This window comes from Sylvia atricapilla, chromosome Z (genome assembly GCF_009819655.1).
Source record: "Sylvia atricapilla isolate bSylAtr1 chromosome Z, bSylAtr1.pri, whole genome shotgun sequence".
Taxonomy (NCBI): domain Eukaryota; kingdom Metazoa; phylum Chordata; class Aves; order Passeriformes; family Sylviidae; genus Sylvia; species Sylvia atricapilla.
Genome location: NC_089174.1, coordinates 70,960,689 through 70,985,563, shown reverse-complemented (window position 1 = coordinate 70,985,563; position 24,875 = coordinate 70,960,689). Strand labels below are relative to the sequence as shown.

Sequence of the window (24,875 nt, the reverse complement as noted above, 5' to 3'; positions counted from 1 at the left end):
CTCTGCAGTTGGGTCCAGTGAATATCTAAGAAGGTGTGGAGATTTGCTCTGATCATGAAAAACAAGTAGCCAATTTATATAAATAATAAAATTAAGCATGTTTCGTGCAAACACAGTCATTCTCCTTTCTGGCCCATCAGGCACAGAAAGTTTGATATTGTCCAAAATGGCAATGGAAGCAATGACTCCAGTGCGATATAAAGAAGTCATTAATCAAGGGGGAGCACTCTCACGCATATTACGACCATTTCACATTGTGAAAGTATATGAAACACAAGAACTTAATGAGGATTTAGCAGTAGATAAACAATGTTGAGCTGACAAAGTTGTGTTTACTTTTCTGCTTACCACTACTTTCGTTCCCGTTTATACATGTCTTTGGCTCTGTATTTCTAAAAATATGCAAAAACCACCAAACCAGTAAAGAAATCACCAAACAAGTTCTACAAGTAAGCTAAAGAACACATAAGAACTCTCCCTGAGATGGAGCAAATTTTTCCATTTCAAAATAATGACCATTATTTAAATTTTTGCCTCATAAAAGCAATTCACATTAAAAATGATGAAAATGCTTAAGCCATCAATACAAGTGTCACTTCCATTGTGGCCCTCACTGCTACATACAATAACCTCTGCCCATATAATCAAACACCCACGGGCTACCACCAGGGTGGCCACAGGCTAAATGTGTGCCTCCTGGAAATGGCCCCCAGCCTGGGCCAATAAATGATGCTATCCTTTACTGCAACAAAGAGATTACATTCTTTGCTGTGAGGATGGTGAGGCACTGTCACAGGTTGCCCAGAGGCTGTGGATGCCCCAGCCATGTTCATGGTCACGTTACATAAGGCCTTGAGCAACCCAGTCTAATGGGAGGTGTCCCTATGGCAAGAGGAGATTGGGATCAGATGGTCTTTAAGGCTCCTTCAACCCCTTAACATTCTACCATTCTCTGATTCTGTGTACCAATACCTCTGGATGCCCCTTGCCATCATGGAATCCACCAGCAGAAATGTCACTTCCATGTCTGCCCTTATGATTTTGTGCAATTACCTTGAGCACACAGTAAAAACACTTCCAATGAATACACTCTCTTGCTCCCAAGCCAACCAGGCCAGCTTTGTGCAGGGCTCAGGAGCAGCCACTTCAGCCAGATCCTTTCCTTCAGCTACTGCAAAAAAGCTGCTTATGCAAGCATAGCTCTTTTCCTTCCTTCCTTCTAGTCATGGATTGTCACCAAAATCTTACTACAGTGATGAACAGTTATGAGAAAAAAAAATCTCAGCTTCAAACCAAATAAACTTCTAATGTTCATAGGCTTCACATTTAAAGCACTTTGGATGTATTGGATAAAGCTCATCCCTACTAGCATATACTACTAGTACTACTATTTTAGAGGAAATTTCAGAACTTATTCAAACTTTAAATTAGATTAAAACAATAGTGTTTGAAAACAGTTTTAATCTTAAATACTGATGAATAGAATATCTGAAAGGATTTGTGTTAGAAATTCTTCTTTTAGAATTTTAATTATATTTTGAATTTAATCTTTTTTTTTAGATGTTGATGTATCAAGGCATGCAGGCAGTCACAGGTACTTGCAGATCCTGAAACAATATGCAAATAATTCACTGATACAAAACACGTGCCATAATACATAAATACATTTACGGGAAAACAGATGGCTAATTTCATCTTTATGAGTTTGTAATTTGGAAAATAAAAACCTTTATATTACATTTTTTGTACTACTCTTAACCAGAGAGCATAAACTAATGAAAGGAGATAAGCATTTCACTGTTTTACTTCTAAATTTCTCTGGGTAACAGCTAGGAGGTACTGACTGAAGGGCTCCTTATCTTCCAGGTTGATGTGTCTTCCATTTCTGTCCCACGAAACAAGTGAAACTTGTTGATGGAATGCCAGCTGTCACTTCTAATAGGTCAAAATGTAAGAAAACGGGAAAAGAAAGCTCAAGAAAAACAATTCAAACCAATTTTAAATTGAAGTTTTCCAAAATGAACACTTTTCACAAATATCTCTGAATTTCTTCTGTTAGAAACATTATTTGTTTCCACCAATTCATAAAAAAACTCACCGTGAATTCTATTAAAATAGCATTTTATCATTGTAATAGCTGTTTTCGAGGGAAAAAAGCTTGTCCACTTCAAGAGGTGAAACACAGTGCAGACAAGTCCATTCACTCTCTGACTGAAATATTGGTGAAATTCTTATTAAACAATAAACAGTGACAAGGTCTTTTGCTTCCCTTATTTTACAGACTGAAAGTTATGCAAACACCACAGTGGAAGGAAGACAACATGACAAACTAAAAAGGTCAGGAAATTCTAAATGAAAAAAATATGCCATCTTTAAATTTCTTTGAAGTCTTTTCCAGCTCCCACTGCCCAGCAGCAGTACGTAAGAGAGCAAGAATTTCACAGCCACAACAACTACAAAGGACAAGGACTTGAAACTGGAAAATCTCAGACAGCCTATCCCGGTCCTGCACCCAGAGCAGCAACATCCACACACCAAAAATCTCAGCATCACCTACCACTGCATCAGATCCTGCAGCAGAAATGGCAGGTAACATGACCCCAGAAAGGCACCATGTGTTTTTGGTTCAAACTACAGTGCGCAACTCTTTGGAGAGACTAACCTGACCTTCATTAGCCCTTTAAAAATACTGCAAAAGAAACCACAAAGGAAAAAAATCTCTCAACATTTTAATAAATAACAAGCTTGGACTCATGTGATGTTTTGCTGATGCTTATATAGCATCCGTTATCTCCCCCAGGGACATCTGAGGTGACAGCCTCTGGGATTTTTATAGCCCAGGGAGGGGGAATGAAGGAGGCAAAGCTCAGAACTTAAGCTACAGTGCAACACCATGAATCCCGTTAAGAACGAACAGGAACAATGTCAGTAGTGACTTTGTTGAGGCATTTCCTTGGTACCTTATCCCTGCAGATCACTGAGCAGAAAGGGAGCAAGGGGAAGTTCTCTCCTCACACTCCTTCCTGGAGCAAGGCTCTGCTCCCAGGAAGGCTCCAGCTGCAGCAAAGAGAAGGAAAAAGGCGAAGAGAGGAGGAGAGATGAGAGCTCTGTACAGTGCAACAGTGACTTCCAGGAGTTAAAAAGAAAAGCAATAACTATTTTTAAAAAAAAACTTTTCTGAGAGCTATGTATAAAATTTTCTAGCTACGGATGGTTTTGCCCCAGACTCTATTTTGGAGAGTTCTTGGCGCTGAAGGTTACAAAAAGGAAGGGACATCATATCTCTGACTAAAGGTCTAGTTTGTATCTCTCTTGCCAGTCAAAATGAGCACATCAGACAATCTCTAGGCAACTCTTTCAGGCTTATGTTTTTAATAATTACTGTTTATAGGCCAGTTTAATTCACACAAGTGCGTATGTGCATACCCTGTACCTGCACCTGAACAACTTGGGGAAGTATTCCACCTAATGGAAGCATTTTTCACTTCCAGAGAAAATTATAGGTGCCTGTAAAAACCCCCATCAAGAAACTCCACTTGCATAACTTTCAGTGCATTTCTGGAAGTCTGAGTCAAAATCTAATGCTTACATCTCTAAAATCAGGCTTGTGCCTTCCTTGCCCATTGAAGCCCCAGTGCTGGGGCATGTCCTAGTTCCTGGTATCTTTGCAGCACCTTGGCCTGGCAGAGGAAATTGGCAACCAGGTTCCTGTTCCAGGAGAAGGGACAGCACTGAGACTCACTTCTCCCTTTTCCAGCCCACAAGCTGCTTGAATGCAAAGCTCAACATTTTTCCTGGCTTGGGAATTCCTATCTGGGCTCCAGGTTGCCTTGTCCCTGTGGATGTGCCAGTGACTGGCAGGCTGCAGCTAGCCCTCCCTGTTGCCAGCACACTGCCTGCTCTGCCAGGGCCTGCCTTCTCATCAGCTGCTTCAGCAGTTTTCAAGTAACTTTGAAAAAACACGTCTAAGATACTTAAGTGCCAGAAGGTAGCTGAAATGAAGCAACAGTGTGTCACCCATTCTGTGTAAAAGACTTTTGTATTCAATGGGACAGGCTGCTTAGGAACCAGCATGCCAGTAGCATATCCTGACATCACCTCCAACCTCTCTGGTCTCATGGGTTATGCATCTGAGATGCTAGGAAGCACAGATGCTGGGGGAGCTTCACAAACCATGGCACTCTGAAAAGCAAAGAGGCCAGTGAAATCATAAAAATGCCAAATAAATAACTTGAAAATTTATTTTCCCATCAATTAATATCACTTATTTTTCAGGTGTTTGCCATCCAAATCTTATTATCTCAATGGAACACAAGCCAAAATTGTTCACGATAGTTTAAAAGCATTCTCCTTGATGTGCCTTAATTGGTTCACTTTATCTACTACACATTTCTTTATTATTGAAATCCAGGGCAAAAGAAAATAATTAAAGGGGAGCTTCCTGAAAAGTGATAGATAGAAAAAAATTACAATCATACAATCACACATGCATTACATACACACATGCAAAAACATTAAAGTATAAAGAGGACAAAGCTGACCATGTGACAGGAAACAAATGTGCTGGGTGAGGACACAACATGCAGCATTTGGGTTCCCACAATCCTTCCAAGTCCTGAGTGATTGTTTTTATGCTCATTATTCATGGACACAAATGATCTGGTCCCACCCCAGAAAGTACCACAAAAATCAGCTTGTGGGTTGCTTATCCCTGAGGTTCTGGCACAGGCCTCCTAGAGCTAGCTACACAACACAAAGTGGAACAACGTCCCACCAAACACTTTATACTGATCACAATGCCAGAAGACACTCATTTCTGTGTAGAAAGCAGAGCAGTTGGTCCAGCTGGTGTTTTCAGTCCATGACAGGGTGGAGGAGAGTTCAAAGAAAGCTAAACCTGAGAGCTGAAACAGGTGTTTTCAGAAGATCCTTGTGATACTCTGCAAAATCACAGAGGGAGGGAGGCTGGAAGGCACATTTGGAGATCACCCAGTCCAAACCCCTGCTTAGAGGAGGCTCAGCTGCACCAGGTTGCCCAAGACTTTCTGTAAGGAGGTATGAATATCTCCAAGGACAGAGACTCCACAACGTCTTGGCCTAAATTCTCAGTCACCCTCACAGTAAAATTTGTTCATGTTAAAGAGAATTTCCTGCTTTCCCTTTGTGTCCATTGCCTCCATCCATGTCACAGGGCACCACTGAGAAAAGCCTAGCTCCATCCTCATTACTCCCCCATGACTTACATATATTTGTATGATTCACACAAAGAAACTCTTCTCAGGAAATTATCCCCCAACTCAGTTATTCCATAAGAAATGGGTTAATTTCAATACCTTCTGCAGTCAGCAAGTCTCTCCATTCACTAGCACTATCAGAAAAAACAGTGGAAATTCTTTGTCTCTACTGACTGAAATAACTGTGGTTTTTAAACCTGAATGCCTGAACTGATTTAGTATGGGACATGGCCTGTGCATTCAAAGAACCAGTAACAAGCAGTAGGATGTGAGAGCTAAGAGACCAACAGAGAAGGACAAAACCCTCTTTGGTGCAAGAGACAATGAGACATGGAAATATATAAAAGAATAAAGAACAAATACATAGGGGAGAAAATAGCACATGACACAGCTATGATGTCCACAGAGCTAATATCTAATGCTCCCTAATCCTCTGAAAGCATTCCCTGCTCCACTGATACACAGTCTTCTGTAGCCTGTTGAGTCCAACTGTTTGTCCCAAACATCTACCAGGGCTACCTCATGCAAACAATGCCCTTTACTTGGCATCAGGCTGGTCCAGACAGCTTCCTGTTCTTTTCCCTTTAAACCCATTTAAAGGTGCCGTCTTTTTCGTTGACCAGAAGTCCCTGGAAGAATTGCTTATATTCTGCAGGTTTCTTCTTCCATCTTATGATCCTATGGCTCTGCAGGGGTAAATGGCTGGAAGGCACTTGTCTCACCCTACCGGGTTGTCTTTTGGCACACACATGGGCACAGAAACAAAGTTCAGCTCTGCCATTGTGACTGATTAATAAAGATGGGAACATTAGCAACCTGCACAGCACAGGTTCACATAGGAACGGGAACATAATGAAATGACAATGGGAACTAAAAATGCCAGCAGGATACCAAGCTCCATGCATGGCTGGAGTATCAGCTGAATGCCAACATATCTGTAAACAATCATCTTCATAAAATGCCTGCTTATTTTTGTGAACATGTTACCTTCTCCTGTAATTGTCTGGAAAGCAGAATATGACAGAAACATCACATTTCAATTCCAAGGAACAGATTCTGGCTTCTGCAATCTCTAATTAAACCACAAAAATTTTGGTCCTAGACATGTACTTTCCATCATCTACAATTTGACAAGTTTTGTTCACAGTTTGGCTTGTTTTTTTCCTAAAATTATATTCTAGTTGAATTTTTTCATGCATGAAAGCAATTAAACTTTGATGAAATACTGTATAATTTTTGCCCTTAGGATTTTTTATCAGAAGATTTTTGAGTCCAGCAACACAAAGCAAGTCTTGATTTAAAACTTCGTATGTGCAACAATACCTCTGGCACAGCAGAAAGATCAGAATAATTTCTGTATTCGAAAGAAGCATGATCAAGATTCACAGCATGTTCATTTCCCATCATTTTAGAAAGACAATTTCACAAGTTCCAAATGTGCACAGGTACTGATTTATACCATCATTTTCATACATGCCAGCAATTTTAAACTAGTTTTAAAATTGAGATGGGTGTGAAGAATATTGTACTGGGATTCTTCCAGCTTCAGAAATCTTTCTGTGTAAATAACACTGGACTGACTACCGTTTGAGGACATACGGAAATTCAGAACCAGCCAGTGTCCACTTCTCAGAAGAACTGTTCTTGACATGACTGCTATCTGCACTGTTATATAAAAAGCATTTATTAGCTGTAAGGTTAACATATATAACATATATATGTTATATAGGTTAACATACCCTATCACTACTTGGGGCATTCACTCGGAAAGCCATGTTCGGACGTCAGCACCTGCACACAGTTTATATTTCCTTTCTCTAGAAGATTATCCATGGTAATGCTCGCAATGCTTGGGTGAGACCTCTTTTAAAGAAAAGAAAGCCAATGCATTTTGGCTATCCACCTACAGGGATCCAACCCAAGAGAACAAGTTTTTCTCTTTTGTTGATGACCACATAGCTGTCCCTCTCCCTTTTGAACAAATGGCTCCCTTTATCAATGTTGTGTGGATTGGTTTTTAATTAGAGGCCAATATCTTCAACAATAGTCTTTACTCTTGGGTGTACCTACCCTATGTTCAATAGAAGAACTGGCATGAACTTGGCATATTTCACGCTATACACCCCTCACCTGCAGAGTTTTATGAACCATCACACAGCATATAATTATCTAGTTTTGAGTCAGGTACCTGGTTGTGCTGAAGCTTTCCCCCTAAGCCTTCAATTTTCAGTGGCTTATACCCTCCTGAAGCAGTTACTTTCAAAGATGAATTCTAGTGTGCTTGTTCTCAGCTCAGTGGCTCTGAAAAGTCTGAAAAAGTAATGTTGATCTTTTGCTGTGGTTTGGAGGGTCACATTATATGAAATAACTAATTTGGTTGTCATTTGTAAGAATCTTCACTAAAAGCAAAAAAAAAAAAAAAAAAAAAAAAAAAAAAAAGGAAAACACATCTTGCCTAGCCTTACCCAAAAGTATCTCATTTCAGTTGGAATTAGTAATGAAGAACAGGTTTGGGGATTTGCTTGGTTGGTGGGACTTTTTTTTTTTTTTTAGAGAGGTCATTTGTTTGCACAGAAAGCAATTAAGAAATTTTATTCAAGATCACACATCTAACATAACCTCCTGTGTCCCTGTGATTTAGGAAGTCTTTTGTTATGTGATTATAGACCACCATCACACATTCTCTGATAAATTTGGCACCTAACTGTACACTCAACAATGAAATAATAAATTTTGCAAAGTCATATTCATGGCTATTTGCTAAGATTACAGGTATCTTTAATATCCATTAATGACTTTCTAATATGAAAAACTGTCTATAACATTTTAGAGTTTCATTTCCTTGTGATGGAAAAATTGTGAAAAGGTCCTATCAGTCCTGTTTTGAGGACATGAAGCAATGATAGTCACCTTTTAAAATTAATTTTATTTTCAAATTTAAAAAGAGGATAAACACACATTAAAACAGCATAAATATAAACATGCAAAAATTTGAGTCTCAATGTAAGCATGATCTGAGGAGTTATGAACTTCCAAGTATACTCTCAGCTTATGAATGAGTATGAGGGACACTGAAAAGAACTCATGCACTGAAATTTTTCTGGATAAAGAAAACAAGGTACTATTCTTTTCCTCAGGATATCTTTGGTGACTGACACTCAGAATCCCTGCCATTAAGTTTAAGGTGAGTATGGTTGTTGGATGTGTTTGCTTCTAATGACCTGCAAACAGTACATAGTGCTGTTCCCTGTCCTTAAAGAAAGAGGTGTTTCGGGGTTTTTTTCTGCAAGGCACGCCAGAAGACACCACGAAAATCACCTACATATTATCACTCAGATAAAGCCTGGAAGCACTGACTAAAATCGGGGTACAGCTGTGATGAGCACCCTATAGGAGTCTTATCACTGTCTAAAGCAGCATGACTGGAAAGGGTAAAAGCATAAAACCACTCTAATCCCATTTTTAAAAATTAAAATCTGGCCTGTGAAGGACTGGCAAGCCATCAAAGACAATCTGTGACAGCCTCAAGGCAGAAAGATTTCCCAAGGATCGCTCTAGTACCCTAACTCCAAAACAACCCCTCCTCTCTGAAGCACCACTATGAACCTCAGCATCTGTTATAGAATGTCTTGGCTAATTTCACCTTTCTGAACACTGGTGGAAGTCTGAATAGTCATTTCAGACATTGACATTAAGAAAATAAGGTCAATGAAAAACATTTACTGAAAGTCTCCTTGTACAGAGGAAGACAGCAATTTCATGGCAGAAAGGGCACAAGACGTTTTGCTGCAAAAGAGACTAACTAAAGTCAGAAAACATACTTCAAAATGAGTAACAATGACATTCAGAGTAACATGCTCAAGTGGACTGAATTCACTGCACTCCTATTGCTGCCCTGGAAAGTACTATTGGAATGCTCCTATCTGCATGAGGCGGTGATGTGATTGATCAGTTCTCAGAATTTACCAGACCATGGACCCCAGAGGTAAAACAGCAAGTCCAATCAGAATGAGAATGTCACATAATGTTGTGATGCAACTTATACCTGAAGGTGACAAACAACAAGTACATATATAATTAGTGCTTGATTTTATTCATGTTGAAGACATCAGACATTTTTGAAACTGTAAGAGGATGATACTAATCTTCCCTCAAATAAATTATTCACATCTTCTTTATTAGTTCTAGCTCACAGATATGCACTCTGACAGCTCTACATCCCCCACATTAGGAATCATCCAGCTTCACAGTCATTCCCCTTCTCAGACACTCCTCATCCAGCAGCAAAACAACCTTACTCTTGGATGCTTTATGTTTGGGATTTATTATGACAGTGGATAAGAATTCACCTTATGGTTGTTCCAAAAAATTGTAATATTTAAAAACTCAAATAAGCACCTTTTTTCCCAATGACTGTTGAATTTTTCATATCTGTAGACTTTATTTCAAGGCAGTTTGACCTGTTTTGATACATAAATACAGATAGACTTTCAAAAGTGTTTCTTACGTAGCAGCTCTTATTATAGTCAGATTTTCTAAAGAATTCAAGTATCCTTGTGCCAAATCCTTTCGGAAAAAAAATCATCTACTGTAATGCACACAAAGGATCTGTACTCTTTTGAAACTCTGGCCCTCATATTGAGTGCTACTCTCTCATAAAGTCTTCAGACTTTAACTGGTCTGATTCCTCCAGCATTTACACAGAAAGCCAGTGATATCTACTGCTATGGACATCTGGGAAAGAGATAGAAGCCAAATTCTTTATTTATATTAGCTGGCAAGCATAATGTATTTATAAAAGGAGAGGCATTCCTAAGCATCAGATATGATTATTTTTATTCTCCATGCAGACCAACTTACCCGTTTTATTATTCTACAGGGCGTAGGAATTTTACACTATGTTACTAAAGAAGCATCAATGCAACACAGTGCAATAACTTTACGCTGTGAACTGAACTGGTCAGGTCTTTCCCCTAAAATTCTCTGAAATCAGATAACCATTAAAATTAAATAATGTGTTTATATTAGTACCAGAGTAACACATTGGGAGCTAGTTTCAGAATCTCTATTATTCAACCACTTGAAACTTGAAACAGAAATGGCAAAAACCTTTTGCAGAAGGCAAAAGATAGAAAACAATGTGAAAGCAGCAGCATGAGTGCCAACTTCTGGGAGTACAAGATATAGAGAATCCCAGGCTAATCTGTTCCCAGCTATACTATTCACCACACGGTGTCGAAGGATTTGTTTTAAGCTTTTCCCAAAGAGTCTGTCATCTCGTTTCCTTGTCTCCAGAAAATGCATTATCTAACTGTAAATAAACATTCAAATTATTTTGGCAGTCATCAGAACTAGATTACAACAGTCTTTTCCCCTGAAAAGACTAATTTAAGAAGTTGCATTTGTGGCCATTTTGCTATATATTTTTAACTTCACAAACAGGTATCTCACTTTGCTGCCTTCTTGGGATTACAAACTTGGTCTTTGTAAACTAAGCCCTAAACTGAAACTTGGGAAAAATGGAGATCCATTTTACTATCTTTTATCTTTTGATCCACTGGACCTCCAAGTCAGTTTCTGTTATTGAAGATCAAATGGTTTTGTAACTTCTCTCTTCAGAAGAGAGAACCTCTTGCTTTCACCTCAGTTAAAATTCCTGTAGAAGTCTCACTTCTATCACTATTAAAAGGACAAAATGAAAGAAAAAAAAATCCTGAAGAATCTTTTTACTATTTTATCTCTTCTTTACTCACTGAATGTGTAATTTTGGATGTATGAGTACATGATAGTTCTTTTCCACTCCACAGCATAGGATAAGTTGCAGAGCATGGCAGAGATGTTCCAGCTACCTAAAACTACACCTGTTCTGAGTGTTTTGAGGGAACTTTTCATGGTAAGGACCCAGTCATGGGATTCTTGGGAGCGCTCAATTCCAAAGCCCCCGCAAAATGCAGATGGAATTTAAATCATATATATATATATATATATATATACTGCTGCATGCAAACTCTTTGGGGGATTTCCCTCTTCAAATCTTGCTACAAGTGGATTTTCAAATGATTTCACAGATTTTGAAACATTTTGCCCAATAAAACTCATTACTTCCTATGCAGCAAAGGAAGCAAGAAAGGAATTATTGAATCACTCAGTGAATCTTAAGCATGTTATAAAAAAAAATACAAGATGTGTGCTAATAGAAGTAAGGTAAACACAATACTAACATATTAATTCATTTCCTTCGCAACACTATAATTAGTTTCCAGGCTTAAAACTGTTTTAATTTAATGCACAGAAATACATTTTCCCTAGGTCTACCATTCTGCTGTAACTGGGGGAAACAAGTACAACAGTATGTTACAGTCAGGGAATATTTTTAAATATTTATACATTTGCCTCCCCAACTTCACATATCCAGTATTTTTAATGCAAGCTACTAATCGCCTCATTCACAGCAACTGTCTGCCTAATTTCCTCACGTACTTAATGGTGACCATTATGACAATCAAGGATCATGGGACTAGATCCCTAAGAGACAAGGTCAGACCAGTAAAATTAGCCATCTGTCCAGTAAGGGTTTTAAGCTCAGGCTGTATTTAAGTATTAAGTTTCCAACTGTACAGGCATTTGTTTTCTTCTCATAAGAGCAAGAAAAAGCACAACAGTGATTCTAAAACCCAGCAGTAAAAATCTGGGATACTGGGATAAATACTGGGATAAATCAATATTCTGGGATAGATAAAAAGAGGATCTGAAGCTACAAACATTTCATGAAATGAGGCAGAACTTGGTAAACTTTTTGCATTCTCAATGGAACTGATCTCAATGAATTCAATGATAAGAGTCACTGTTGGTCCCAAAGACTCCGGGATAGTCCCAGTGTTTGAGATAGCCCCGGGAGTAGTTATCTTCTCTCAGCACCGCTATTTGTAAAGTATACAGAATGTCAAACTTCACCATGCACTGTGTCTCATCTCACTGTTTACATTTTACCTTACTGTTTCATATGCTGCAGACTGTAAAAGAGGTTTAACAGACTCAGGGTTTTAACATTCAGCCTCTGAGGACTGTGCAGGACTTCCTTGATCAGCACACAAACCTCCCGCCAACAGCCGTGGGAACTCTCCCACAGGACACGGGTGGCGCTCAGCCAGGAGCAGGACCAGGAGGAGCACCATATCATGCTCGGTACACGGTAACTACATTTTTGGAACAAAATCATTGCTTCCCTAGTAATTTTTCTCTCACATTTACTATTCAATGTCTTAGGTCATTTGCTGCCACTCGTATAAATGTCTCAGCTACGGAAGCAGCCTCCCCGACAAGTCACCTCTGACTGGCTTAGAGGTTCACCCGGCTTCTAACTCTGCCCACGCCGCACCGCAGGTAACGGGATCCAGGAAAAAAACGGATAAAATTTTTGCCGATTTCTTCTGCAGTAGCTGCAGCCCGGTTCTGGTCTGTAAATCGAGTGCGCCCACCGGCACCGAGTGTAACATGTGGGAGAAAACGGGTCATACACCGACCCCGCAAATTCCTGCCGTACCCCCCGGTCCCTGCCATTGCCTGGGCATCCTCTCTTCCCCGTGAGAGGGCGGCAGGGGCTGGCAGGGAAGGGCGAGGAGCGGCGGACGCCCCGCCGGGCACCCGGAGCTCCCGGACGCGCTCCCTCACTGACCGGGGCGCGGCGGCCCGACCTCGGGCGCTGCCCCGCTGCCCACCGGGGCTGCCGTCCGTGCCGGAGCCGGGGCAGCCCCAGTGCTAAAGGCATGAGGAACTCGGCCGGGGCGAGCGTGGCGCGGGGCGCGCACCCCTCGCCTGGCGCTGCCGCCCGTCCTACCTTGCCGGCGCGGGATGTTCCTGCGCGGCGTGGCCGCACAGCCGATGCACGAAGCCAGGAGCAGCACCAAGGCGAGGCAGCGGCCGTGACAGCCGCCCGGCACCTCCATGTGCGCCGAGTCCCCCCCGCCCGGGCGGGGAGCTGGGGCCGGTGGCCGCGGGCGAGGGGCGCCGGCGCCGTCCCCTCCGGGCGGCAGCCGGGTGCGGAGCGGAGCCGGGGCCGGCGCGGAGCCGAGCGGACGGCGGGGCTGGGAAGCGGGCCGGGCAGGGACGGGGAGGGACGGCGGGGAGCGGGGGAGGAGGCTGGGTCCGGCCCTTTGATGGGATTACGGCCGCCCGGCGCGGGGCACGGCTCGGCACCTCCCCCGCCCCGGCTCGTCCGACCCAGCCCCGCTGGAGGGGGCGCGGCGTCCCCTGCCGGGAGCCCCCCGTGCCGGCGGGATCGCTCGGCAGCCCGGCCCTGCCCGCGGGGAGGGCGCTCAGGACCCACCCCTGGGTACCATGGGGCGGTGTGACACCCCTTCCGCAGCCGGGATCCCTGCCCGTCCCTGCCTTCCCCTCCCGCCCCGCGGGACCGCAACTCCGGCGCTGCGCTACCCAGGGAACACTGGCATTTGATACGGGTTTGGGTTTTTTTGCGGGTCGTTTTTTCCCCCCGAAGGTACGGGGCTGAAATTCTAGCCAACGCCCGGGGCGAAGGCGAAGCTAGGAAGAGGATTTGGTGAGGAAATTGTTGCTGAATTAAGAGGATAAATTAAGTTTAATCCCCCCCAGATGGAGGCTGAGACCTATCCAGCCACTCAGACTAATATAGAAACCCCTGTGGAGATTAGAGGGGATGGAGAGGGCTGGGGGAAGGCGGTAAGGGGAAGCGCTTGAGTTTGACGATCCCGAAAAAACATGAGTTAAACAAGAAATCCAAAGCATATCTTCAGTGCAGTGAAGCATTGGTGGGATGAAAGACCAAATCCATTTGGTTCAGTATCCCATCTTTGAAATTAAAACGAAATGCAGAAACTTTGTATCAGCAGACATGAGATTATCTGCCCTCTGCTCCAGGTCTCATCCTAAGCTTGGTTAGTTAGAGATCAGCATAAACCCTGAAACACCAGAGTTGTTATGTCTTGAGGGTTTGTGACGGCTTTGGTTTGGAAATTAGTTTCATTTGTTTATTTTGCTGTTTACTTTGATAATTTTTAGTGGGTTTGATGTCCATATAAATTATGTATGAATTTTATACAGTCTCTTTGTGAATCTGTAAAACTGATACTCTGTTCAATGAGTTCCATGCTGTAATTTTATGACATGTGGAGAAAATCCAGGAAGAGATCAGAAGAAAACTGTCTGTCTGTGGGAACAATGCTGATACAGGAAAATGAGGAAATCTCCACCATTTTTAGGGTATGAGAGGAGATAAGGAAATGGTGATGAAGTCCTTTTGGACAGAAGATCAGAGAGGGAGTTTGAGCCCCTATCCTGTAAAAGCACTGCAAGTACCTCATGAAGAAGTTGGAGACAGTAATCAAAGCCTTCGCTGGAGACAGTGGGAAGGACAGCTCTTGCCTACCTCAGGGACAGGGAAAGGAGACAGAAACCTGGTCTGACTAGAAAGGGCAGCATCAAGTTTCAGAGTGATCACTGCCAGGAGAGTATGCTCGAGGCTACAATAATTAAAGATGAGGAGTAGTTTTGTAAGCATGATTGGGATGCCAGGGGTACGTCTGTCTCACACTCTTACCAGCCTGCCTTTGCAGAGGCACAGGAAGTGTAGTACATGTGGGAGAGGTGCAGGACTCATGGCAGGCATTCCTGGCAGGTTCACTAACTGTAGTGCACTGTGAAGCTGCAGTTCACAGGGCAGAGAATGAACTCTGGACTCTGTATTTGCCCAAAAGGCACATGGACTGCTCACTCGTTGGCAAAAATGGCAAGTGGATCACAGCCAAGGGTGGAGAAAAGCAAAGCCTGTCCTTTATATACACTCCAAGTAATTGTGGCTTGTGCAGTGTGCTGTCATCAAATTCATTTCAATTTCTGGTTTTCTTCTCACTTGATCTCCTTCCTCCCTTCTTTCACTCCCCCATTTCTTTCCTCTGACTTTCTTTTCTGGCAGTACTCATAATAACCACTGTAGTTTGTCTTCTCACATATGCCTATCTACCCAAAGTATTCTGTGATTAAGTTGTAGTTGGACATATTGAGGCCAAAATGATTGGAACAACGAAGTTGATACTGCTGAGTTTCAGGCAGTTATAAGATTCAGACAGATTTTGTAATTTTAATTACAGTTTGTGAGATTATCTCTGCAGCCATGCAGGTTGGCGACTTGCCTTCTGCTGTGATGGAGCAGGATATTTAGTTCTGGATGTATGGAGAGGTGCTCTTCCTGAAAATCCTACCAACAAAGGTAATCCACCACAAGCCTGATGAATTCTCTCTAAATAACAACATGACTCCTAAGTTGTTTCTCACTGGTAAGATTTTTACACTCTCCTCATTGGCATAGTTCCTGTTGTCTTCCAGTAGCATACTGATTAAAATTAATACAGCTTGGCACACATTTGTTAATGAAACCTCAGTCCAGAGGGAGGAGCATTTTAGTGGACTATATATAGAATCAAAGCTTAGAATTTTTTTTTTAAAGATAAATGTATGCCTTGCTGTTCATTGATCTAGGAGATGGCAAGATGAGTGAAGAGTTACATGAGCTTTTTACAGTGCTGAGTTTTGGGAGGTAAGACCGTTGCTGAGTTTTGTGCCTGCCTCAGACCAGCTTGTGAGATACGTCATTGTCTTATAGACAAAAAATTACCTTTATCATGGAGGGCTCTTGTACCAGAAAAGTTACTAATGATAACTCTTTTCTGCATGTTGATCCAGCTGCTTCTTGTCCCCACCTGAAACTTCTTCTGTCTGGATTTGGTTTTAATCGGTGGTCTGCAACTGGACTCAGCCTCAGAGCCATTTCTGTACTAGTGATGAAATTTTTGTTTTGTTCCTGAGAATATCTAGATGTGTAAAACATTCATCACATGCCTTGTTCTCCAGTGGCGTTAAATACTTGTTGATAAGGACTGAGACATACTCTTTCAAAAGTCCTTAAACCCAGAAGTCTAGTAGTGGTGGAGGCAGTTTTCTTTTGCTATCTCCTCCACCAGGGAAGATGCTAACTAAGCTAGCACATGATTTTGGATATACTAGCCCTGTGTTCAAGTTGAATATTCTTGCTTTGTAGCTCTGGGAAGGAATCAGACTCCAGTCCGCATAGTTTCCTACTCAGTGAAGCAAAGGGATGTAACATGGAGAATTTTGCCCTCACCTCTCTTCCTTAAGAGGCAATGCATGTGCAAACAGCAATAGGGATGCAAGGAATGATGTCCTGGGAAGGCAGGAGAGAGTGTGTATTGTACTTCTGTGTACTCAGGCCCCTCTAAAGGCTCTACATCCAAAAGGATCAAGTTGATTCAGCTTGCAACTTGATTCAGCCTATAATATCAACATGTGATTTACAAGTGCCAGAATCAAGAGTCACCCTTTTTCCTTGAAAAGATAAAATTAGATATAAATGCAATGCACCAAGTTTTCAAGTATGGCCATAACCTCCCTTTCAGGTTTTGAAGGTCCAGTATAACAGCACTTCATTTTTTTTTGTCAATTTCAAAGGTGGCACATCAGAACTCTGTAAGAAAAAAAGTGTGTTTAGTAGGCGTCTAGACCATTACTCAGTCATAGTTAAAAATAGATCCCTACACTTATTTTCAACACCTGACTTAAAATAAATCACTATGGAAGGATCTAAACCAGGATGTTTACCACAAAACTATTTGGTAGAAGTAAGGAAACCTTTGTTTGTGGGCAGTTAAGTGAACAGATGGAGAGACTGGGTAGCAGAAGAATCTGGCCAGTGAGGTTATCAGGCTTTTCCACTGTGGTTCATGGAGTAAAAGAGCCTTGTCTTTGCCTTGGAACTTGTCTTCACTTGAAAGAGGAGTGAAAAATTGTAACATTTTGCAGAGTTGCTGAACATGTGGATACATTTGGTTCAGTATAGTATTTAAAGAAAAGCAATGAGATAGTATTTTGAGATAGAAGTGTACAAATGGGGCATTTAGTGTTGAAATGAGATATTTTATACATTTATATTTTTTTTCTGACGACAGTATGGGGGGCAGATTAAGACATTTGGAATCTGGATATTGTCATAATTATGAAGAATGGATTCTTTTCTCATTAAGTAAAGCTTAATTTTGGTGTTCTGCCTCGTTGAGGGGGAGTTTGTTTGGTTTGTGTTTTTTTTAATAATCAGCATTTTTTAAAAGACAAATTCCAAATATGTAGCATTATGCCAATTTATTCATGATCCACTATACTTTTTTTTTCAGAGTTTTTCATAGGTTTTTGTCAAAGGAGGAGTGTAAATTTTTTGACCTATTAAGGTTCTTTCAGTATGCCAAGGTCAGTCTGTTTTACCATGCTGGTGTTAATTCTGATGAGGTACCAATTAAGAGTTACAGCTGTATATGTGTTATATATGTATATGTATTAAATAGAATTATATAGAAGAAAAGATATTTTTATTGACTTCAGTGACTTCATAAATTTTTGGAAGATGGAAGGAATATTACTTTACTAGCTTCCAAAATTAAATCTCAAAAATGTAATATCACTTAAAACCAGTCAAATTTAATTTAGCAAGTTATGTTTACTTTTATAGCAATAACAAAAAATATCAGTAGTAATTTGTATCTTATTATTAAATTAAAAAACAGTGATGTTTCATAAATCAATATATTTGTTGATTCTGCTAATCTTTATAATAATTGCCTAACTTACAAAATGCCATAGATGTGCATAGAGTGCATATGACAATATCTAACTTAAAGTCATAACTCTTCCACATAAACAGTTTTTTCTGGCTTAACTAAATAGAATGTCTTGGGTAGGCATGTTTCTGGTACTCTGCAGCCAGTATGCATCTGAAAGGGTTAGGAAGTTCAGGCTGCCCAGCAAACTCAAGGAGCAAGGGTTGTGAAAACTAGTTGTGAAACTCTGCAGAGTTGGTAGGACTTCTTCCTTATGATGTTTTTAGGAAACACATAAAGGTTTATGTAAATTTTAACTACCTTGAAACAGTGAAGGGATGAGTTTATCCTATTAGGTTCTTAGCTTCTGACACCATCTACTTATTTTAGATCACGATCTGATCTGAGCCTCAAGGCTCTTTCTATCTCTGTGTTTTCCATAAGACCGTCTATGAAGCCCTGATTTAATTCATTTAAAGGAAGAAACCCAAAACAATCCCTGCCTGCCCTTTACTCTATCTTAATATAGAAACAAAATCAGAGACATACTACACATGGACATGTATTAAATGCTGAAAAAAACAAGACCAAATAAACAGCATCAGATTCTCTTGTCACATCAGTAAGTATTTGTCATATATTTATTATCCAAACTGACAGTTTTTTAGTCCATCAACCTCACCAAGGGCACAGATTCTTTCTGTCCTCCATTGTCTCTCATATAGACTGGCTGATGCATTGCCAGAAAGCACACATGAGAATCCGCAAGCAGTGACTGTGCTACAGAGAGAGTGTTTGCAACCTTCTTTCGCATGCTGTCAGCTTTTCTTCTGACCTCCCTGCCTCCTCCTGTATTCTGGGCCATTTTTTTTGGTCCCTCTATCTCTTTGCTGCAGATGATATTTCAGGATGGTAATATTAAATACATTTCACAAGTTACTTACCATCAGGACATACCAACCGCAGCTGAGACCTGTAGTTCTACACACAGAGACCAGGAGGTAACATGGAAAGGCCTCGTTGTGGCCCAGACTTCTGAGCATGCCAGAAGTAAATGCTGAGAACAAAAGTGGGGAACAGGTAGATGATGAGCAACAAGAAAAATAGTGGTTGTAGCCCTGAAGTCATGTGGCCAGTATAAACCATTCCATTCCTCATTTTTGTCTCACTCTTTTACTTTCACTCATGTTCACTTTTTTTTATGCTGCATTAGTACTTACCATGTTATCAAGTGTTCTTCCGTAACACACTATACAGTTTTCATTATTCACATTTTGCAGTATATTTATAATAAAGATAATCTATATTTATAATTTATTATAATTTATAATCATTTATAATTAAGAACAAGTATGCATTACACTGTTAAAACAATAGGATTACCTCTGCAATAAACAGCAGGTGTTCCCTTTGTGGGCCAATTTTCTTACTTTGTTTAAAATTTAAAATAAATGTGATTAGGAGTAAACACAATCGTTCGTTTGTGCCAGCACTCCAAAATGGATGTTGCAGTCTATGTGTCGAAATCCCAACATGTAATCCTGTAGTTTCTTTTGGTAAATATACCTTTTTCTGACTCATGTAGCAAAGAATTTGACAGCTCTTTGGTCATAGATTAGGGTGTGAGTGTGCTACAGATGTACACAGTAAGCTCCAAAGACCATTCAATCTGAATAAATTTATCTACAAGACTGGAAGATTCTCAAGCAAAGGAGCCCCTTGGAAATGAGGCCCAGCAACATCTGTGGTAGCTTGTAAGAGCCAAACCTGACACTTGTTATTTATGAGAAAGCTATTTAGTTATTCTTTCTGTCAGACTTGTTTGTGGATTTGTAGGTTCCTGTTTTAATAACCTTGTTTTCATTCTCCTTTTGTCTTCCTTGGCTGTGTTTCAGTAAGGTGGGGAAAATATTGTTTTGAACTCAGACACCCTTTATAGTGTCCTGTATTCAACTCATAAAGAAACAGCAGAAGCCTAAAGACCAAAATTAAAAAAAATTCTCACCTAAGAATATAAGCATATTTTTATAGATCTCTCCCACCTTTTCATCTCAGATAAGTCAATAACTCCCAGGTTTATTCCTGGATGTTTAGCAGAGCAAGTTCTTCTCTTGCCAAGTCAGTTCTTTGGACCTATGGTAAAGGCAATGAAAAGCAGCAGAAGGAAGAAATATGGTCTTTTACAAACTTGATATTACTTTAGACACTCAAAAAGTTTACATGCAGCAAATATTAAATATTTATTATTTGTAAGTGTAGAAGGTGTTGAAAAAAAGATGTTTTTAATGTCTTTTCTGTTTATGATGATGATAGAAAGAAAAATAATGATCCACAGTGCTCTGAGGAGCTCACGGCACCATCTTCATATTTGTTTTCGCATTTCAGTCCTTCTGCTGCTCTCAAAAAACTTACTTCAAAGACTGTCTTTCATTGTTTTCCTATTTAAATATAACATGTATCATCTCCCCACCCTCTCACCTGTTAACTTCAGAGACTGGTGTACAACTCCTGTTTAGGATGTAATTTCCCAGGGTATTTTCCCCACATTTGTGATCAGGATTTCAGAATCACAGGATCACACGATGGGTCAGGTTGGAAAGACCATTGTGGGTCATCTGGTCCAATGGCCCTTCCCAAGCAGGGCCATCCCAGAGCAAATGGCACAGGATTGCATCCAAAGAAATGGGATATCTCCAATGAGGGAGACACCACAGCCTCTCTGGGCAATCTGTTCCAGTGTTCGGTCACTGCACATTCTTCCTCATGTTCAGGTGGAATTCCCTGTGCATCAGTTTCTGGCTGTTGTGTCATGTCCTGCTGCCTGGCAGCAGGCAGAGCCTGGTCCCTTCTCTGACCCCTCCCTGAAGACACTGACAGACAGTGATGGGGTCCCCTCTCAGTTATCCTTTCTTGAGGCTGAACAGGATTGACTCTCTCAGCCTTTCCTCATAGCAGAGATGCCCCAGTACCTTTATCACCTTTGCAGTTCTCTGCTGGCCCCACTCCAGGAGCTCCATGTCTTTGTTGTGCTCAGAGAACTGAGCACAGAGTCCAGGTGAGACCTCACTAGAGCCGAGTAGCAGGGCAGGATCCCCTCCCTTGACCTTCTGGCCGTGCTCTTCCAAAGGACCCCCAGGGTTGGCCTTCCTGCTCACAAGGGCACTGCTGGTTCATGACAGTTTGTTGTCCACCAGGACCCCCAGGTCCTTCTCCACAGAGCTGCTTTCCAGCAGGTTGGCCCCCAGTCCATGCTGGTACTGAGAGTTGTTCTTCCCCAGGTGCACAACCCTGCATTTGCCCTGGTGGGGCAACTGTCAAACTGTTCTTTCCTGTCCATCTTTCCAGCCTGTCAAGGCCCACCTGAAGGGCTGTACAGCACTCTGGCGTATCATCCACTCCTCCCTTCTTACTTGCCAAAAAGACCACTGAAAGATGAATTTGCAGAAGGAATGACATTTCTGGGAAGGTCATTGAAGACCTGCAAGATCTGCTAGTTCACTTTCATTCAGTCTCTTCTCCTGCTTCCATAGGGAAACATACGCACTGGAATAAAAAGCATAAGTTTTAAGAAGTTGAATTTTTCTTTCTAAGTCAAGGAGAAAACTGCGGAATGAGTGCAGTTGTATCTTGTAGGAGCCTGGTCATAGTCTTGAGTGTTCTAACACATTGCCATGGATATAACATATGCCAGTTTACCTCTTGAACCTGACATTAAGAAACCATCCTGTAGGTATCACATGGTCTCCCAGTTTACATGAATATAAAAGATAAGAGGTCTCCAACTAATTTTGGTCATTGAGTCATCTAAGATTTTCCTCCTCTGTCTCTTTCCAAAGATCACTGAAAACTTCATTTGCCACAGATAAATTCACTGTCTTGAAACATAGAGAAAATACCATAGAGATAACTCTAGCTGTCTTGCAGCTTGACAAGCCTCTAAGGAGCCTTTGAAGATCATATTTTTTGAAGATATGTTTAAAAGCAGTTTTAAGTATTTTCCCTAGCAGAGTAGTAATGTTTATATAAAAGTAGCTGGTAGCAAGGTCCAGCCAATAAGCCATAATAGCACCAACAGCACCAGGATAGGATTGCAAGGTGAATAAGTTGTGAAACCTTTTAACTTTTTCTTTTTTTGACTAAGAAAATAAATTTTTAAAAAATATGTGTTATTTATTTCACAAGATCTGTTATTTATTTCACAAGATTAACTCAACATGATCTTACATCTTTCTTGTCATTATAAAAGCCCCCTGATTGTGCAAATATGAAAACAATGGGTTAGTGAGACACTTATTTTATCCTAAAATCATTATTCTTATTTTTAGGCTGAAAGATGTTATAAACAAGACAACAATTTCTTTTTGCTTTACCTGCATAGGGTAGCATCTAAGTTCCTCACAATTCTAGAGGGACAAGTTCAACTGTGTCTACTAAAGGCAACTGCTTGGTGGCACAAGAACTGGCACAAGAACTGCCCAGACTGTTAACATAAGGGACCTGGGAGATTCTTTGTTTCCCTAAGAGCACACGACCAAATGAGCTCTTGAATAGTCATAGAGCAGCAGATTTCATGGAGTAGGAAATGTCATCATCCATCTTATTTATGTTTATAATGACAATGTTGTGAATCCAAATTTCAAATTCCAAGTGTTTTGGTGGGCCACAAAGCAGTTTCCTTTCCTTTCCTTTCCTTTCCTTTCCTTTCCTTTCCTTTCCTTTCCTTTCCTTTCCTTTCCTTTCCTTTCCTTTCCTTTCCTTTCCTTTCCTTTCCTTTCCTTTCCTTTCCTTTCCTTTCCTTTCCTTTCCTTTCCTTTCCTTTCCTTTCCTTTCCTTTCCTTTCCTTTCCTTTCCTTTCCTTTCCTTTCCTTTCCTTTCCTTTCCTTTCCTTTCCTTTCCTTTCCTTTCCTTTCCTTTCCTTTCCTTTCCTTTCCTTTCCTTTCCTTTCCTTTCCTTTCCTTTCCGTCCCGTCCCTTCCCTTCCCTTCCCTTCCCTTCCCTTCCCTTCCCTTCCCTTCCCTTCCCTTCCCTTCCCTTCCCTTCCCTTCCCTTCCCTTCCCTTCCCTTCCCTTCCCTTCCCTTCCCTTCCCTTCCCTTCCCTTCCCTTCCCTTCCCTTCCCTTCCCTTCCCTTCCCTTCCCTTCCCTTCCCTTCCCTTCCCTTTCCACCAAAGGAAAATGGTGCTGACCTGTAATGCAGTTTCAGGCACTGAGGGTGCCATTCTATTGATGTAACTATAACTCTGAAGGTGTCTGATAGTTCCTGTCCAGGGCAGCTGTGCATTTACATCATGTGTGATGTTCATGTATGTGTAAGACTGTCTCACATCTTGGTCAGTTGTCCTGCCTTCTGGCCTGTTCATGCACCTCCATTTCCTTTGACTTTGAAATTCAAGGCCAGATTTTTCCAGCACAGTTTTCTAATGCCAAGGCAGTTTTGACATGCATTTCCATGCAACAGTTCTGTTATATTGCAGAGTGGGTGGGGTATAGAATAATCTGTTCCTATCCCAAAGTTTGTTTTACTAAAATTACCACCACAGTTTCAGTGGGGTGAAATACCACCTTGCCATTTGCTTCTGTTACCCACTGCTGAGAGGCATGGCATCCCAAGGACAGAGACAAAGCCACTGTGAGACATTGGTTTTGGACTTGAAGTTATGCATGAATTTGGTCAGCTGTCATCTTGCCAATGAATATACCAATTTATTTTCTCTCAGAGACAGGGTACAGAATGGTATATTCAGTTTGTAATTCGAATATGAATTCTCCATCTGATTTAGCATTTTTTACTATGGATCTAATACAAATAAGACACTTTGTTTGCAACTTAGACCACATGGTTCTGCAAAATTTAATAATGCAATTGCCTTACTGGACTGGAACCAAAATTGGTAAAGTCGACTGAAATCCTTTCAGTGACTTTAGTGGATTTTGCATTTGTCAGATGATTGTTGAGGTGTTCAGGCATGATTCTTATTAACTCTATGCGTGGGGATACGTGAAGCTGCAACCACTCTGCTCCTACTCAAGCAGGACTAGGGAAAGGGCACTAGTTGGGAAACACCACTCTGTATTCTGATCTATGTACATATGTAGGAGCTTGTATCGAGCTTTCAAACAGCATGAAGGTGTCTGAGCTACACTGCTCTTGTATAAGAGAAAACTCTTGTGTAGTCTTAGTGAGACCAAAAACCTGATGTGGGTGCTGTGAGAACCCATCAAAATGACATTTTAACAAAAAGTTAAGAAGCAACAGATTATGCTTTAGCTTACAAGACAGGAGAGAGGAAGCCCATTGACCCAGCCCCCTAGAGAATGCCTTATTTCTTCAGTTGCATGTGCAACAGATTATTAAGGTTTCCTAAACAGCCTTAATATCTGCACAGATGTGTAACAAAGATGGTAAACCTAAGGCTGAACTAAATCAGCTGTAATATGGGGAAAAAAAAGAATGAAAGAGAAAAATAATGGTGGTGGTGGTTTTAATTTTCTATAGGAATTGAGAACTTCATGTTTTTGAGAGGCTTCCTTACAATAGCCACATCTTTTAAAAATTGTTTTGAATTGCAGTACCCTGTAGTATTATAATTTCAGTGGTATTACTGTGGCTTTGACCAGGTTTTCCTTTGAGAAACACATTTCTTTGTGCATTGTCTAGTGCCTGCTCTGCTGGTATAAAGAGCATGTGTACTAGGTGGGATATGGATACTTAATGAGTGTCATCAGATCTGCTGCTTCATTAAGCCTGATTCAGAGGGATCCTAAAAATGTGCAAAAGTTCTTAAATTCTGTCCAGATAAAATTTCCAGACAGAACAAAAATAGCCAGAAAAATGGTTGCTCTAACTACATTGGATAGCTGCCTCTTTCATGTTTAGATTCTAGTAAGCAATGAGCTCTATAAAATAGGAGATAAACTACCTTCTTTGTAGGAGGAAGTAAATAATTACTTGTACACTATTTGAAAGTGAAAACACAACAGCTTATCCTCAGAGTAATCTGTCCAT

At 41.0% G+C, this 24,875-nt stretch overlaps 1 protein-coding gene across 1 annotated transcript in view; it reads right to left on the bottom strand.

The window, feature by feature from the left end:
* EGFLAM (EGF like, fibronectin type III and laminin G domains) overlaps positions 1-13,280 on the bottom strand; it is a 73,437-nt gene extending 60,157 nt beyond the window's left edge. The window contains exon 1 of the mRNA XM_066340018.1: positions 13,072-13,280. Coding sequence (XP_066196115.1) covers positions 13,072-13,180 — 109 coding nt within the window. The 5' untranslated portion in view covers positions 13,181-13,280. The remainder of the gene's footprint in view (positions 1-13,071) is intronic.
* Positions 13,281-24,875: the final 11,595 nt, after the last annotated feature.